This window comes from Leptonychotes weddellii, chromosome 4, assembly GCF_054177405.1.
Source record: "Leptonychotes weddellii isolate Sample4059 chromosome 4, ASM5417740v2, whole genome shotgun sequence".
Classification (NCBI taxonomy): domain Eukaryota; kingdom Metazoa; phylum Chordata; class Mammalia; order Carnivora; family Phocidae; genus Leptonychotes; species Leptonychotes weddellii.
Window position 1 is genome coordinate 167,931,944 of NC_138372.1, and position 17,588 is coordinate 167,949,531.

The 17,588-nt window shown below is 47.7% G+C and overlaps 1 protein-coding gene across 1 annotated transcript in view; it reads right to left on the minus strand.

Moving 5' to 3' along the window:
- The window catches only part of LOC102729837 (trafficking protein particle complex subunit 9), a 326,483-nt gene that overhangs the window by 254,065 nt on the left and 54,830 nt on the right, over positions 1-17,588 (minus strand). The window contains exons 8-9 of the mRNA XM_081816622.1: positions 9,989-10,205; positions 5,810-5,953 (exon numbers count right to left, since the gene is read on the minus strand). Of these exons, the coding sequence (XP_081672748.1) occupies positions 5,810-5,953; positions 9,989-10,205 (361 nt within the window). The remainder of the gene's footprint in view (positions 1-5,809; positions 5,954-9,988; positions 10,206-17,588) is intronic.

Genomic DNA, 17,588 nt, shown 5'->3' on the forward strand with positions numbered 1-17,588 from the left:
AGCGGTAGGGACCAGCGGGGGCAGTGTGGCCTGACCGTGGGTCCTAACCGCACATCGACTTCATGCTCCAGATGACAAGGCCTGGGATTCTGTGCTCCTCCAGCTGGACCACGACCGGAGGGGCTGACCGAAATCCACAGCTTCGGCGGCAAGGCGGCAAGGGCCCCGTTCCCAACCACCTAAGCGTGCCGGCTGCAGGACGTCAGGCAGCACGGAGCAGCAAGGAGATGGCACGTACTCGCATGCCAGCCGTGCCGACCGCCATCGCTCGCCCAGGGGACGGTGCCTCGCAGCACTGCCCGTCCCTCCCCTCGCCCTCGTCCCTCTTTCCCACCTGCCAGCCACAGCCCTCCGCACTCCCGTCAGACGAGAGGAGGAGCGCTACTGTTAATCATCACATAGGACATGAATCAGGACACCTGCACATCTGCTAGCCCTCTGGGCTCACTCTCCTGTTTCCCCAACAAGAGATTCCATTTCTCTTGGGTCCTCTTAAGGTACTTCGGGCAAAAGAACCAGCAACCTCTGACCGAGGAGCTAGAGTCCGGGCCCCCTGGGAGGGAGATAACATAAATGTCTCAGGACATTTATTAAGCACCTCTTTGCATCTGACACACTGTTATGCACTTATCTCTACTCTACGGAGTCCTGACACTGGAGCTTTGACAGGTCTTCTACCCAGAGTCCTCCAGCAAAATGCTGAACACAGTAAAACACAAAAATCCTTTAGACCCCAGCAGGGACAAGCCCAAGCAACTATGTGAAGCTTAAATTTCCCTAGGAAAGCATCTGGCCCTAGAGCAAGAACACGGCACCCCCTGCTACCATAACACGGTAAAACAAGTCTGAGGGAGGAAGCTCCTTAACGCAAGTTCCTTCACTGGTCGTCCCACGGTCTCCCACGGTCCCAGCCGCACCCCTGTCCTCACCCCCGGTGTGTTCACTGTGGCACCAACAGGAGTGGTTTAAAGCAGGTCATTCTTCTGCACCTCACTCCTGGTAGCACACCTCCTCTACGGCTAATCTTAGTCCTCTCGTCTGGGATTCTCCACTTGGAGCCGTAAGATTCCATCTCGAGCTAATTCTCCCCTTGCCCCTCTTTAAGTAATCTGTTGTGAAAGCAGCAAGCCTTTTCCTCCCACAGGCATGGGTGTCAGCAACTACACGCAGGCTAGAACAGCGAAGGGTCAGATCCAGTGCTGGACTGGCTCTGGCTTCGGGCTGTAGTTTCCCACACCCTGTTGCAGAAGATCAAGAGCCAGAGGGGTTTTTGTTTTATTTTTTTAAAAGATTTTATTTATTTATTTGACAGAGAGAGAGAGTGCGCACAAGCAGGGGGAGAGGGAGAAGCCGGCTTCCCACTGAGCAGGGAGCCTGATGCAGGGCTTGATCCCAGGACCCTGGGATCATGACCTGAGCCGAAGGTGGATGCTTAACTGACTGAGCCACCCAGGCGCCCCAGAGGGGTTTTTAAAGCAACCAACTAGAAGAAACATCAGTTGGGCAGCACAGAAGAGGGCAGACTTAGAGACAGAAGCCCCCACTCACTCAGCAGCATTTCAGGGCCTAGCAGGTGCCAGGTGCTGGTCCAGGTTTGGGTGACACTTCCTGTGTGCTTGAGGGGCATCCAGGCTGGGGGCATGGGGGGGGGACAGGCCAGCAGTGCTGGGAGCCAGGGCCGTAGTGGGGACGCACACAGTAGGCTCCACAAAGTGGGTATCACAGTGAGGGACGAATTCCTGGACAAGGTGACAGAAACAGGCGCAGCCCGAGGGCAGGCAGGGCAGCACGTGCAAAGGTGGCAGAGCAGAAATGCAGCAGCGTCTGTTGAACGGCATGGCCAGGGCACCGTGAGTCAGACAGCAGGAAGAGACGGGCTGGATGGTGTGGACGTGCCTCACCCTGAGCCTTCACAGAGTCGGGGGTCCCGCTCCTTTTCAAGGGACTCGTGCACAGCACACACAGGACCAGGTCACAGGTCTGCAGCCACGACCCACGGAGCCCACCAGTCCATGGCCGTGCTGCCATGGAAGCTGCACCTGCACGCCCAGGGACCCCGTCTCGATGGGGGGATTCGGGCGGAGGGAGACCCGTATCAATGATTATAAACAGTAACACAGTCACACTTCCCACGTCCACAAATTCTCAAGTTAGAACTTCCATCTTGAAAAAAAAAAAAAAGACAAGAGTCCCAGGGGAACTGATGCCTTTCGTGGTAACAACTGTCCTCATAACTTATGAGTTCACATCTATCTGCACACATGAGAGGGTACAAGTGGGGGAGGGCAGGGCAAGAAGCACCCAGATCACAGCGTCTCCACCTGCAAACACCCAGACAGGATGACACACAGCAAGAAGGCTAGGAAGCTTCCCTCAAGCCTGGGACTTTCTTGGCTGTTCTTCTAGTCCACATTTCATTTCAATGCAGCAGTATTTAGAAATGTTAATTAGCAACTCTATAAATGATACCATGAGCTCTCCAGAGGAAAGGTCATCCAATTAAGTAAAATATCTATAATTAGAAGCGCCTGGGTGGCTTGGCTGGTTAAGTGACCGATTTTGATCTCAGCTCAGCTCTCAAGCAGGGTCGTGAGTTCAAGCCCTGAACTTAAATAAATTAAAAAATTAAAAGTAAAAGGCGAAAGATTTATGCGATCTATTAAAATGAAAACAAACTACCTCAAAAGTGTGCCCTCCCAGTTGTACAAATGAGAAAATGGAGGCCCAGGAAGAATGCCATCATTGATGTGAGGTTACAGCCATCAGAGGGAAGAACTCTTTAGACCTTCTGACCTTTGACCTTTTCTCCCAAGACTCCAATTAACCAAATACCACTACACACAGACCTCTAAGGAGATGGCTCTTTGTTCAACAGTCGATGTCCCAAGCTCCTCTCTTTTTAAACTCAAGTGTCTTTAGATCACCATCTGACATGACCTCCAAAAACCAGCAAGCTCCTTCCCTCCAGAGCTTCAGAAGGGAAGATAGGCATTGACCAACTAAAGACGTAGGATTCTTCCACTGCGGTCGTGAGCAACGCATGAAGGAAGAGAACAGAGCAGGAGAACCTGGTCGTGCTGGGACTTGTCAAAGGCTGCCAAGAGGGAATCCAGACCTAGAGGAGTCACGTGGTGACCGGGAACAGGGGGTGGGGGAAAGGAGACAGTACGTCCTGCCACAGGACGGGGGATGCATATTTAAGAGATGAAGCAGGTGAAGGTGTGAGCAGCTCAGGGCAAAGATGTGGGCCCCAGTCTCCAGGACTCACACATGTGAGACCACACACAGTTAAACGTGAGCCGTGTGGGGAAAGTGGCACCAAGAGAAAGAGCAGAACCATGACAAAAGGGGAGAGGGACATGTGCCATGGATCAGGAGGCACTCAGAACTCGAAGCCCAGTGGGCAGAGTCCACTCAGACTGGACACTGCGCCCGGCACGCTGCGTCATCACAGCTGCTCGGTGGTGGGGTTGAGGAGAGCTAGTCACCCATCAAAAAGCAAAAATTCAATTCATCAAACAACAGACAGACTCATGCCCATGTCCCCACTAGACACCAGAGCCAGCCAGTTCTGGGAACTCCGCCTTCGTCCGCCCTCGAGCTTCAGAGAAACCCAAGGTGCAAACCATTCATCTAGCCAGCTGCCATGCTGGTCTTGCTGCTCAGCGGCCAAACTCTGCAGGCAGCATGAAGATGGTCACAATTCAGATGGAGCACCAAAGGCCACGGAAACCAAGTGGGCACAGAGAAGCAGTGGTCCCGCCATCCGCAGGGGCCTCCATGCGAGCACTGATGTGCCTGCGCCCCCTGGATCGCTCCACGCCCAGACGGATACAAACAAGCCCCGGAAGGAGTAAGTGCTACAAGGTCACTAGCGGCCAGGAGCTGCAGGAGCTCCTCACCCAGAGATGGCTGTGGAAGCCACCTGGGGAAAACAGCCATCCCCGAGTCCCAGCAGGTGGCACTGGGGACAGAGGCCTCCCGAGAGAAGAGAACAGCGCGTGACGGGCATTCGTGGTACGCGTGACCTGAAGTGCATGCAGCCTGCCCGGATGAAGCTCAAGGACACACAGGATGTGGAGAAGGAGCCCACTCAAGAGGAATCTCGCCCAATCCTGCAACGTGCCCCCGAACTTCAGGAACCAGGGTCCCCCACAGTCTCTGCCTAAAACACGATGTAGAATAGCTTCCTCTCCTGTTTCAGGAAAGCCCAGGAGTCCAACGGGCCGTTTCCCTGGCTTTGTGAAGGCGATCACACACCGACTTCAGTCCTTCGGTTTTGAAGCTGACCGTTACTGAGTTTTGGTGTTATTGGAATTCATGTATTTAAGCCTCACCCCCACGCGAGGAGAGACATGGCACCCTTCCAGCCTGCAGCCCGGGTCCTGCAGCCCGGGACACTGCCACAGGGGACAGTCGGGGACCAGCCACAGGCAGAAGGAGAGCAGCACGCACTGATTCCGCAGCTGAGAGGACGAGGAGGCACACCTGGCCGGCGCCGGGCGCGGGCAGAAGGAGCGCTGTGGCTGAGCTGAGGCAGGTTCCCGCTGGGACAGCTGGAGTGAGGGGCAGCTCTGGGGCAGACGGTGACGCACCACCAGGCTCGGACGGACGGATCCCCCAGGCGACAGGAGCGCTGCCCTCGCCACAGACTGTTCTCAGCTGGAGAGAGCCGCCTCGTCCCAGACCATGCCCCCTTCCTGGGAGCAGTGCACACCCAGCAGCTGGGGTGCGAGTGTTAGGCCGAGGCCCTCACCACACAGCAAGGTATCTCTCTGAAGGGCCACGTCAGCTTCAGAGACCGCTGGGGCAGCTGCAGTCTCTCCAAAAACTGCCTCACTGCACGACCGGTCACCGAGCCTGGCTTGGCGACAGTGCAGGCCGGCCCTGCGGGGCCTCTGCCCAGTCTGGCCTCCTTCTCATCCCTTCAGTCGCCACTGATCCCAGGAGCACTTCCTAATAAATGCCCCACGCATTCATCTCCAGGGCAGAGAGTGCGTCCCACGGAACCCAGCGGGCAGCACGCACTGCCTGGCTGGGCGGCCCCGGCGCAGAGGGAGGTATGATGGGGAAGCCGCAGAGTTCCACTGTGCATGGGCTCACTTTCTAGTGCCTGTGGGACATGCAAAGGCAGACGTCCTGCAAGTGGCAAAATAAACATGTCTGGGGCCCAGCGTGGAATCTGGGCTGGAAACAAACAGGTCATGACTGAAACCCAAAAAGCAGACGCCACCCAGTGACAGTAAGAGCAGATGCCGGACAGGAGAGCCCAGGAGAGAGTCGCCTGATGCGCGGGCAGAGATACCACACGCTGCCATCGGCGCAAACACAGGCAAGCTGCATCTCTGGTGGTAAAAGTAAGAAGCTGCTCTTGCGGGGAGTGTACCTGGGGGGCACACCGGGGTCCTCGGGGTTCTGGGTACATTTCCCATCTGGCTGCCACTTACAGAAGCGGTCACTTGGTGAAAATTCACTGAATGAATGGTGCACCGCTCTGTACAAATGTTACACTTGCACATTTCTGTTGTATACAATGTAGGCAAAGGGAAGGGGAGCCGGTGCAGGAGGCCGAGAGACAGAAGCAGCAGAGGGGCCAGAGGGGGCCCGGGGAGGAGAGGGGAGAAGGCATGGTGGACAGCGGCATCAGGCCCCCCGGGAGGACAGCAAGGGCAGCACGGGGAGCTGAGGACACGGTGGAGCACGGCGTCTCCTAACCAGTGGAGGACCGGGAAGCGCCACCCACCTGAACCTAAGCTCACGTCTATGCGGGCCAGCGTGAAGGGTGCTCTCGTTCACTGAATTTGCTCACCTTGATCTGACAAAAAGTCCAGCATGGTCTGCAACAGGAAGGACAAGTGCCTGACAGAAAGAGCAGGATTCCCCATTCTTCGGGACGCGTAGACCAGTTCGTGAAGCAAGCGCATCTGGACTGCAGCCCAGCCTCGGTGCGTACCTGTGATGGAAGTCACAAAGTGTCCTCAAAGGGCTCTACGAGGGCGCGCGGGCAACAGAACCAGACGCGAGCCTTCCTCGGAAATACGTTTAATGGTATGTGTAAAACTTGTGATTTAAAGACAGATGCCTCAATGACCAAACCCAAAGGGCAAGAAAAAACACTTCCTGTGTTTAACTTTCTCCAGAAAGAACTCGTAAGTGATGGGTTTTTTTCATACCATGAAAAGATATGTCTTATGGAATACTTTTTCTCTTCTGCAAAGACACAATTTAAAAATAACCACTTTGAGATCATTATAGTAAGGTTATAACAAAAGACTGTTTCCAATGGCATGTATTTGAGTTACAGATATACAATTTTTTTTCAAAAAAATACTGGTATGTGATGGGCCTTCATTAGCAACAACCAAGGACACTAGAAAAATGTGCTTTTTTAATTTAACATATAAGAAAAACTCATAAAAGCAGATAGCTAAATTAGAAAAACGGTTAACAACAGACTTTTGTGGCTGCTCCCTCCAAACAAATTAGCGTGGTTGAAATTTAAGGTGGGGGGTCGGTTGCACAGCCAGTGAAAAGTACCTCTTTAAGACCACAGAATCTAGGGGCACCTGGGGGGCTCAGTCAGTGAAGCGACTGCCTTCAGCTCGGGTCGTGATCCTCAGGTCCTGGGATCGAGCCCCGCTGAGCAGGGAGCCTGCCTCTCCCTCTGCCTATTCCCTACTTGTGCTCCTTCTTAAATAAAAAAATGAAATCTTTAAAACATAAAGACAACAGACTCTTCGAGTTATTATTCCACCTCCCTTCTGGCAACAATTACTACTTTTAAATATTCTCTACCTTGAAATCCTTCATGAAGGAGACCCCCATAAGAGGATTCTAACACAAACAGGTTACAGCACAGTACTGTGTCTGGGGCCCTGGGGGCTGGGCAGAAAGACGAAGACTCCAACCAGGGGCTCCTCCTGCCCCAGCCCTACGGAACTCCTCTCCCACTGCCCTGCGCCACACGGCTGGCCAGCTCTTTTGTGTACTTCTGCTGCATCGTGCACAAAATCCGACCCACAGGCCTTACCCGGCAGGTACAGTGAGGCATGTGCAAGCTCGTGTATTTATTCCTTCCACAATCCTCAATTTCCCTCGGAGCCAGGATTGTGTCTTATGCACCCAAGTATCCTTAACACCTAGCGGGATGCCCAGCACACAACTGCATGTTCACAGGCATGTGGGTCAAGTTGAAAGCCTGATGAAACACAATGCCCCTATTTTTCAGACATCCAACTGAAGTATGTAGGGTAAAATGACATGATTTCTGGGGTCTGCCCTAAGATAATTCAACAAAGAACAAATAAAAGGAAAAAAGGTAAAAATAAAGCCCATGTGGCAAAGTCTTGATAATCACTTACTCTGGGTGATGATGGACTCATTGTACTATTCTCTTTAATTTGTATGTATTTAAATTACTTCAGAGTAACTTTTTAAATTTAAATTCTTGGAAGTGACCAAACCTACACACACACACCCCCCAAAACTACCTTGTATCCTAGAGCCTATCTTACAAAAACCTTTTGGAACGTAAAGCTGCGGCACCTATCATATGACAGGGAAGGACAGAAAGACAAGTCCCTGCAGTATTTTCATCTTCTAAACAAGCTAAGACCAAATGCCAAAACGAAGTAAGAGATTTTTAAAAGGATTAAGAAGCTGGAATCAACTTCATGACTAACCAAGCCATGAATTCTAAATAACCCAATTTAACTAATCTCAACCCTACGGTATCAAGAAGGTTTTCTCACCTTAAAATTGGGCAAAGATCACCATGTTGATTTTTTTTTTTTTAAATACATGATGATACAGTTCCTACCACAGGCAACTGTAAGAATAAATATAAGTTTTCTTAATGCTAGTGTACAAGTCACAATTTCTATGTGATTCAAATTGCTCCTCCAATAAAACCTGACTCCTATTCGTAAGCCAGATTTGCAACACATGACCAAGTGATAACATTTTCAACACTCTTGCATTCAAGAAGTTCCTGATTTGAGAGTTTATGACGACTATTCCCTTAAAGCAAATCCACCTGCCCTGCCAGTCTCTCTCTCGTATGAGCTCCTAGGGAAGACCGAATCCCTCACTCGGGAAAAGGCTCATCTCCATACACAGCATATTCCTAAATCTTCATATACAGTAACACAAACAGATTCAAGTGATAACCAGCAGCCCATTAAGGGGGCAAATACACACAGTCCGTATTTGTGTACCTGCCCTGACTTTCTGTGACCAGCTAGTGAAAATGTTCATATTGAGAAATAGAAATACATTTTGGGTCCTGAGAATACAATTTACTTCTATTCACAGGTGCAGGGTTTTTGAGTACATTTCTATTTAATTCTCTGAGAAATGTTTGAAGTGGTCCAGAGCAACAGTGGAGATGGAGTTTAAAGTGATTTTTATTTCCTATTAAAAATACAGCCAGCCAACATTTATCATTTGTACTTTATTTGATCTCACTTCTTAACCTTCTCTCCACCTCTTTCACAAAACAATGGCAAATGTCTCCTCCCAAAACAGAAGGCTAAGTAAAAAGTACCAAATCACTCAGAGATGTGCTTGCTTTATTTTGCAAAAGAAACACTTTGTTCGTCTGCTTTAAAAATTAAGACCAAGAAATTCTATTCAACAAGTGGCAACCCAGGCTGCAGCTGTTCTTTAGGGTTTGGTCCTACGTGCCACGTAGCTCCTGGGACGCCTGCCATGTGCCACCCAGGGGCCACGGGGAGAGTCAGGGGCTCTGCTCTCGTAGGCACACAGGCTGGCGTGGGATGCATTAAATCATCACTCCAATTGATTATTTTTTAAGGAGGCTCCACACCCAGTGCAGAGCCCGACATGGGGCTCCATCTCATGACCCCGAGATCATGACCTGAGCCAAGATCAAGAGTGAGCCACCCAGGTGCCCCAACCCCAACCAATTTTTAAATGCACTTGCAAATTATAGGGGTGCCATAAGGAAGAACAACAGGATTAGATGAAAGAGTAAAAATAAGGGGTGCCTGGGTGGCTCAGCATCAGGTTCCGCACTAGGCATGGGACCTGCTTGGGATTCTCTCTCTCCCTCTCCCTCTGCCCCTTCCCCTGCTCACGCACACACTCTTGCTCACTCTCTATCTCCCTCTAAAATAAATAAATAAAATCTTTAAAAAAAAAAAAAGAAAGAAAGAGGAAAAATCAAGGGAGTCTGCATAGGCTAAGGGGCCACAGGGGACCTCCCTGCAGAAGTGACAGCCAGCCAAGACCCGAAGGACGGCTGGCAGCTCCACAGTGAGGAGCGAGGAAGAGCATCCCGGAAGAAGGCCTCCGACTCCAGACTCTCAGACGTTATGCATCCCAGGACACATCAGACAACTCCTGGGGTGACCTGCTACAAAGCCCGGCGGCCTGCTTTCCCTCCAGAGCCAGCCTGGAGTTACATTCACAGCATACCATAAAAAGGTACCTGGAGAGCAAGTGGGACCTTGCCTCCAGTCTCCCTGAAGCACAGTAAATGGGGATTCCATTCCCTGTGCAACTGGAAACTTTCCCAATACCCTTTATCCTCTCCCTACAGAGCAACCGTGCGATTGCTTTAAAAACTCTGCCCACTTCCCAAGCACTAACCTCTCTCCACGAAACCTCCCGGGAAGGTGGCCTAAGTGGGCTCGTACCCACCTCCACAGCTCCAGCAGCTCCTCCACCAATGACACTGAGCCTACTGACTGTGAATCCCACAGGTGCCCATGGCTGGTCCAGTTCTTTCTGCCCTTAACTCCAATCACGACTAGCAGGGGCAGGAAAGGGACCAGCCAAAAGGACGCCAGCCCCCAAGCAAAGCACCACTACTTTCTGTCGTAACTGTAGTGTAAACATCCAAGGGCAGGATGGTGCTTCGTCATCTTTGAACCCCACCATCTAACTGGGAGAGGAAGTGCTCGAACAATGCACAGGTAATGGGATTCCAGCAACATCTCAGTTCCAGCAATGAGACTTTTGGTACCTTTGCTGAAGTCCTCGGGGTCCAGCGACAGACTGTAGCCAGGAAGCGTCTCCAGGAGGAGCTTGTAACAGGCCCTCCACCCTGGCTCCGAGATGCTCGGGGCCACGCACTGCATAGCGGCCACGCGCTTGAAGAACGCAGACTTTCGATGGAAGCCAATCAGCTCGTAGAGCTCAGAGAGGATGCTATACCGCTGGATTTTCTCTTCTTCAGAAAGCTGAAGCACAGACAGGAGTAAAAAAACTTTTGAGAAAGGAAACACATAAAAAATAAAAAAATAAAAAAACTTTTTCATAAAACAGACATGATGAAACCCTGAGGAAGGCCAGGCCTACCCCGTGCACTGTGATGACACTCCCAAGAAAAGCATGGAAGCAGCGTGACGTGCAAGTCCCAAAGCCTTTATGAGGCCCACCTCTTCAAGTTCGCCCTGTCCCTTGGCTAGGAAGGCCTGTCTTCTCTGGAACAAACACATTTGCTACATACCACATGACGTCTACTTTTAGCTCCTTTATAAAAGAGAAAGAACAACAGTTCCCCTAGACGCTAGGATTTGGGCAGGGACTTTCATCGAATACAAAACTGCTCAAAACAGAGAATGTATGGAACCACGTAACCGGACAACAAATTGTCAATAATCACAACACCTAATTTAGACTTAAGCCTTCATGCTTATAAACAGCTTTCCTTCATCCGTGACCTGACTGAATTCTCTCCACGACCCCATGATGTAGTAATAACAACTTGTGTTTCTTCCATGCTAGCAACGTTACCACACCTTACTTCACCATTACAATAATCCCATGAATCACCCCGGCTCATAGACAAGGAAATCTGAAGCACAGAGATGAATGAACATCTATGCAAAATCATACACCCCAGAGTGTCAGAGAGCAGTCCTGAGCTTGGGGGGGGGGGGGCTTCAATTACTGAATGACCCCCCCTACACACTGTGCCACAGCTCCCTGGCAAGAAGGACCACCCCAGCCCCCGCTGCTGCTCAAGGTCACACTGCTTACGGAGGTGGTTCTCCCCCTCTGGGAGCCCGGGCAATAAATGTTTCCCAGATACCTCTGTGAGCACAGACCACAACCAACCTGCGCTCCTCAATGCCCCTTCTCCACACCCATCGCCCTGGGGAGACAGATCCAGAAAACTCTTGCTAAGGCTAATGTCCAGGAGATGATTGCCTATGTTTTCATCTAGGATTTTCATGGCTTCCCGTCTCACATTTAATCCATTTTTAATTTGTGTGTATGGTATATAAGAATGTGGTTCAGTTTCATTCTTTTGCATGTAGCTAGCTATCCACTTTCCGTATACCATTTATGGAAGAGATAGTCTTTTCCCCATTGTATGTTTTGGCCTCCTTGGTCATAGATTAATTGACCATACAATTGTGGGTTTATTTCTGGGCTCTCTATCCTGTTCCATTGATCTATTATGTCTATTTTCGTGCCAGTACTATACTGTTCTGATTACTATAGCTTTGTAGGATAGTTGGAATCCAGGAGTCATAATACCTCCAGCCTTGTTCTTTTTTCTCAAGATTGCTTTGGCTATTCAGGGTCTTTCGTGGTTCCATACAAACTTTAGGATTTTTTTGCTCTAGTTCTGATATTTTGATAGGAACTGTTTGAATCTGTACATCGCTCTGGGTAGTATGGACATTTTAACAATATTAATTCTTCCAACCTGAGCATGGAATCTCTCTCCATTTATTTGTTTTGTCTTCAATTTCAATCATCAGTGTCTTACAGTTTTCAGAGTACAGATCTTTCACCTCTCAGTTAAGTTTATTCCTAGGTATTTTATTCTTCTGATGCAATTGTAAACGGGGTTGTTTGTTTCATCTTTGTTTCTGTTATTTCATTATTAGTGTATAGATACACAAGAGATTTCTATATATTGACTTCATATCCCACAACTTCACTGAATTCAGTTATTAGTTCTAATAGTTTTTTGGTGGCATCTTTAGGGTTTTCTCTATATAGGACCATGTCATCTGCAAGTAGTGACAGCTTTACTTCTTCCTTACAAATGTGGATGCCTTTTATTTCTTTTTCTTGTCTGACTGCTGTGGCTATGACTTCTAATACTATGTGGAATGAAAGTGGTAACAGTGGATATCTTTGTCTTGTTCCTGATCTTAGAGGAAAAGCTTTCAGCTTTTCAACCACATGATATTCACTGTGGAGGTGTCACACATGGCCTTAATTATGCTGAGGTACGGAACTCTCTAAAGTGGAAGCATCACTTTATACTCAAATCAGTAATGTATGAGCATTACTGTTGCTCCACATGCTCACCAACATTTGATGTTATCAGTCTTTTCCATTTTAGCCATTCTGGTGGCTTTAATTTGCATTTACCTGATAACTAATGACGCTAGACATATTTTCATATGATTACTGGCCACCTCTCTATCTTCCATCATAAAGCATTTGTTCAAATTTTCTGGTCATTTCTTAAATTAGATCATTTGTCTTATTACTGAGTCATAGGCGTTCTTAACATATTCTTAATGTCATATTTTCCCAGTCTGCTGTCCATTTATTTTCCAAAAGAAGTCTTTTGATAAGCAGAAATTGTGAAGGAGTTCAGTTTATCAATTTTACCAATTGTAAAGTAGTTCAATTTATTTTTCTTTTATGGTTAATGTTTTCTGTGCCCTTGCCTAAGGGACTTCTGTTTACCCCAAAGTCCCGAACATATTCTCCTATGTCTTTTTTTTTTTTTTTTGATTTTATTTATTTATTTGACAGAGAGAGACACAGCGAGAGAGGGAACACAAGCAGGGGGAGTGGGAGAGGGACAAGCAGGCTTCCCCGCTGAGCAGGCAGCCCGATGTGGGGCTCGATCCCAGGACACTGGGATCATGACCTGAGCCGAAGGCAGACGCTTAACGACTGAGCCACCCAGGCGCCCCTATCTCCTATGTCTTTTTATAGAAGCTTTATGATTAGGTCTAGGATCCGTGCATATGCAAATTTCAAAGGGACACAGTCTTTGCTCTCTTTGCACACAGTACCAGTTGTAGAGAGATTCCAGTGCAGTGAGATGCAGCCAGGAGCAGAGTACTGAGGAGGTCTACACAGGAGAGGCAGGAGTACTTAATGCTTTTATCACATACTTGGAAACTCTCAGACCGTCAACTGTACCCTTTGGTTTTAAATATGGAAAAAGATACTGGGGAAGGTAAAAATATTAGTGGTTATAGCCAGTACCCTCAATGAGGCCACCATCTAAAATAAAGATCACTAGGGGCGCCTGGGTGGCTCAGTCATTAAGCGTCTGCCTTCGGCTCAGGTCATGATCCCAGGGTCCTGGGATCGAGCCCCACCATCGGGCTCCTTGCTCAGCGGGAAGCCTGCTTCTCCTTCTCCCACTCCCCCTGCTTGTGTTCCCTCTCTCGCTGTGTCTCTCTCTGTCAAATAAATAAATAAATAATCTTTAAAAAAAATTAAAAAATAAAAATAAAATAAAGATCACTAGACTTGGCCTCCAGTCCATCAGAGTTCCCACTGATTCTTTCATGGACACTATTAAAGATGAAAGATTGGAATACTCTGATCAGTAATATACTCTTTTGTTCTTCTTCCATCATTTGAATATAACAAGAAACCAAATGATAAACACTACATTATAAGTGGAATTGCAATCACTCCAAGCCCCAGAAAAGATTCTTAATGGAAAAATCTTGGGCACAAGTGCTTCAGAGCCCCAGGAAAACTCTTAACTGAAAAGTTCCTCATTGGCCATGGGCTCTGTGAGCCTCAGGACAAAGCCATGTTAGGTCAGCATAGACATCCACAGCACAAAATCTGGGGAATATGAAAGAGTCCCAGGCAAAATTTTAGGCCAAGATCCTTACAAAATTTTGAAATGAAATCAAATTCCCAAACTTATTTCCAATCCACTGCTCTTTTAGGGAATATTAATCAAAACATCTTTGTTCTAATTTCTCAATAGGCTGTACAGCCACAAAGGCTGAGCCCACCAGGGCCCAGACGTTTACATGAAGCTCCAAGTGGAAAGTAACTCAAAGATTACTCAAGACAAGTAGCTTTACTCATAAGATGAACTCTGAGGAACTCGATTGTTAATTCACTATTCCTTTTCCAACTGGAAAGTAAGTTCACACCTGCTTTATTCCACTAGAAACAAAGCAGTAATATTAGCAGGAAACTCAGACTTAGGAAGAGTCTCCTGGCTATCTGGAAGGACGTAGAGACATAGGAATCAGAAAGACCCAAGTGCCAGTCCCAAATCTGGACATTACTAGCTTTGGCACTTTCCTTATTAATAAGGATAATAAAATCTAATCATGCTTGTTGTAAAGACTAAATGAAATAACGTGTATGGTCAGCATAGCTTAAAGCTCCCGATGAGTGTTCAAGAAATGAGAAATACCATTGTTAATTAATGCCTTTGATGTCACCAGTGTTAACCCAAAATCAGCCAGCTAGAGATGCTCCCGAAAATGCCTCACCAGCCTTTAGCCTTCTCAAACATGGGCACTTGCAGTGACCTGCGGAACAAGGCTGTGGCGGTCACTGAGAGATGGGCTGGTGATGGCACACACCGGCAACGACTGTGAAATAGCAGGGCAGAGAACGGCGGAGACCGTACATTCTCAAGTGTGGAAAACACATTCTGTTTCTACCCACATTTATTTCTAGCCGTGATTATACAGAGAGAAAATATATATTCAAAATTACACAAATTTCCATATATGTGTGTCAAAACAGTTTGGAAAGGAAAGAATGTAACTCTCTTCCCTACATCCCAAAGCAGGGTTACCAGGCTTGTACCAAGGACCTTTCTTTAAAAACCATCGGCTAAAGTAACTGGATCCATTTTTGGTTTTAATCATTCAAAGGGAAAGGATTAAAAACAAAACAAAGTTACATAAGACCTGTTCCCTCGATGGTTGACAAGGTCATGGAGGAGACAGACAAGCCGACAAGGAATCACTCTGCTGAGTTCCCAGCGCCACAGAAGATGGATGGAGGGATGGATGATGGAGGGGCAGTTGTGCCCCCACTCTTAGGCTGGTACCTAAAAGGCTCCTAGAGCAGGTGTACACACCTTGTGCTCAACACCTTGACAAACATTAAAGAGAGATGAAACTTTAAGAACAATCAACACCCTTGGTCAGCACACACCCGAAGTGGCAGAGCAAAGCCAAAGCCTGACTTCTGCTCATCCTGGTAGCCTTGGATTCATTCTTGGATGATCTTAGAAACCAAGTCCTCTGGCCTCAAGAAGTCCTGCCTACTTTTACCATCTTCAGATTTAGTGAGCAAGCAAGCTGAGCTGTGGTTTGAGGACTGCACAAACTTTGACTATGTCTTTCTTAGCATTAATTTTCTAATTCTAAAGAGTCCTGAGTTTTTTGAGTATATTCTCCATAAAATCTATTCCCCCCAATGACAACTCATGGAGCCTGAAATTAAAAGCCAATTAAATAAGACCGTACACAACCCAACTGTCACCCACCCATCATCACTTTCTTCATATCCTCTCCTGCCTGACTGTATTAACACCTCCCTCCACCAAGCTCACTAAACACAGATTTGTCTCCTCAAATAGAACACGAGCTCCATAAAAGAGGAGACTACTCCATATTCACCTCTGAGTTCCTAGCATATTATAATATCAATGGATATAATTATCAACATGGCTCTTCCCTTTAAAAAATCTTTTTGGGGGCGCCTGGGTGGCTCAGTTGTTAAGCGTCTGCCTTCGGCTCAGGTCATGATCCCAGGTTCCTGGGATCAAGCCCCACGTCGGGCTTCCTGCTCAGCGGGGACTCTGCTTGTCCCTCTCCCACTCCCCCTGCTTGTGTCTCCTCTCTCGCTGTGTCTCTCTCTGTCAAATAAATAAATAAAATCTTTTTTAAAATTTTAAAAAAATAAAAAATCTTTTTGGATATTTAAATGAGACCTTGGGAGAAAGGCAATGTTGGTATGTTCAGGATCCAACATCGTGATTCAAAACGCTCTGAGGACCTTTTTGTATTGACTGTTCATTGATTCATTCAAAACACAATTTCTCATTCCAGGAGGATTTATATATTTCTGCCAGGAGTTTGTGGTCACTCTCATGCCAGGAACTTTAAATCCTCAGTTTGGGTTGCTTTTTTCCTTCCAACAAGATTCAGAATTTCCCTATTTTCTTGCTTTGAGTAGTGGGATTTTTTTTTTTTTTTTCCAGTTCACCCTTCCATTAAATATGGCTTGGGGGCGGTCTCGGCTTTACACATGGGTCTGCCATCCAATTCCCAGTGGGGGCAGGCCAAAGGTTTATCGCCTGTCCCTCCTATATGGGCTGCTGGAACTGTGTTCCCAGAGCTAGGTGGCATTCGCTGGCTTCTGACGCTCACTTAACTTCCAGGATTTGTGCTTTCTAGTTGTTTTGGCCCCTGAGGATTTCCTCTTACTTTCCTGCTATACATTTTGAAAAACTGGGGAAAAAAGTTTTATTTCTTAATCAGCATTTTTTTAAAGATTTTATTTGTTTACTTGAGAGAGAGCAGGAGCAAGAGCGAGTAGGGGGAGCAGAGGGAGAGGGAGAAGCAGGCTCCCCGCCGAGCAGGGAGCCCGACGCGGGGCTCGATCCCAGAACCCCGGAATCGTGACCTGAGCCGAAGGCAGACGCTTAATGACTGAGCCACCCAGGTGCCCCTTAATCAGCATTTTTAAGGAACACATGCAAAGAGGGTTTTTGAGAGTTGCTAGACCATGATATTGCCAAAACAGAAAATACACTAGTTACCTTCTGAACTTACACATTATTTGATTTTTTCTACCAACAGACATTTTTTAATTAAAACAATAATTAAGAGCCCAAATAGGACAGAGACTTAGAGAGGCATACAAAATAAACAAAGGGGCAAAGCCAAAAAATGAGAAAACCATCTACAAGGTTAATAAAATACATAGACTACAGATGAAATCAGCAATTCTTAGAAATACCTGACCTGAACATGACAATGAGATAAGACGTCTTTCTTTTCAGGAAACAACCAACATAAAATAGAATCAATTAAAGCAAAAACTGGAATTGTAAGTTAGGCAAATTACAGAAGGCTACGAACAACATGGGCCTCCTTCCTGGGAAAAAAGGCAGATTTGCTGGCTCTGAATTGTGTAACCTGAGTCCAGGCAAAAGCTGTACAAAGTGAGTGCTCAGTAAGTATCTAGTTAGTGAAATAAGTGATAAAGAAATATGGGGGCGCCTGGGTGGCTCAGTCGGTTGAGCATCTGACTCTTGGCTTCAGCTCAGGTCGTGATCTCAGGGTCGTGGGATCGAGCCCTGTGTTGGGCTCCCCACTCAGCACAGAGTCCGCTTGAGACTCTCTCCCTCTGCCCCACCCACCCCCCCAGCTCATGCGTGTTCTCGCTCTCTCTCTCTCCCTTTCTCTTAAATAAATAAAATCTTTAAAAAAAAGAACGATGGGGCGCCTGGGTGGCTCAGTTGGTTAAGCGACTGCCTTCGGCTCAGGTCATGATCCCGGAGTCCTGGGATCGAGCCCCACATCGGGCTCCCCCTTCTCTGTGGGGAGCCTGCTTCTCTCTCTGCCTCTGCCTGCCAC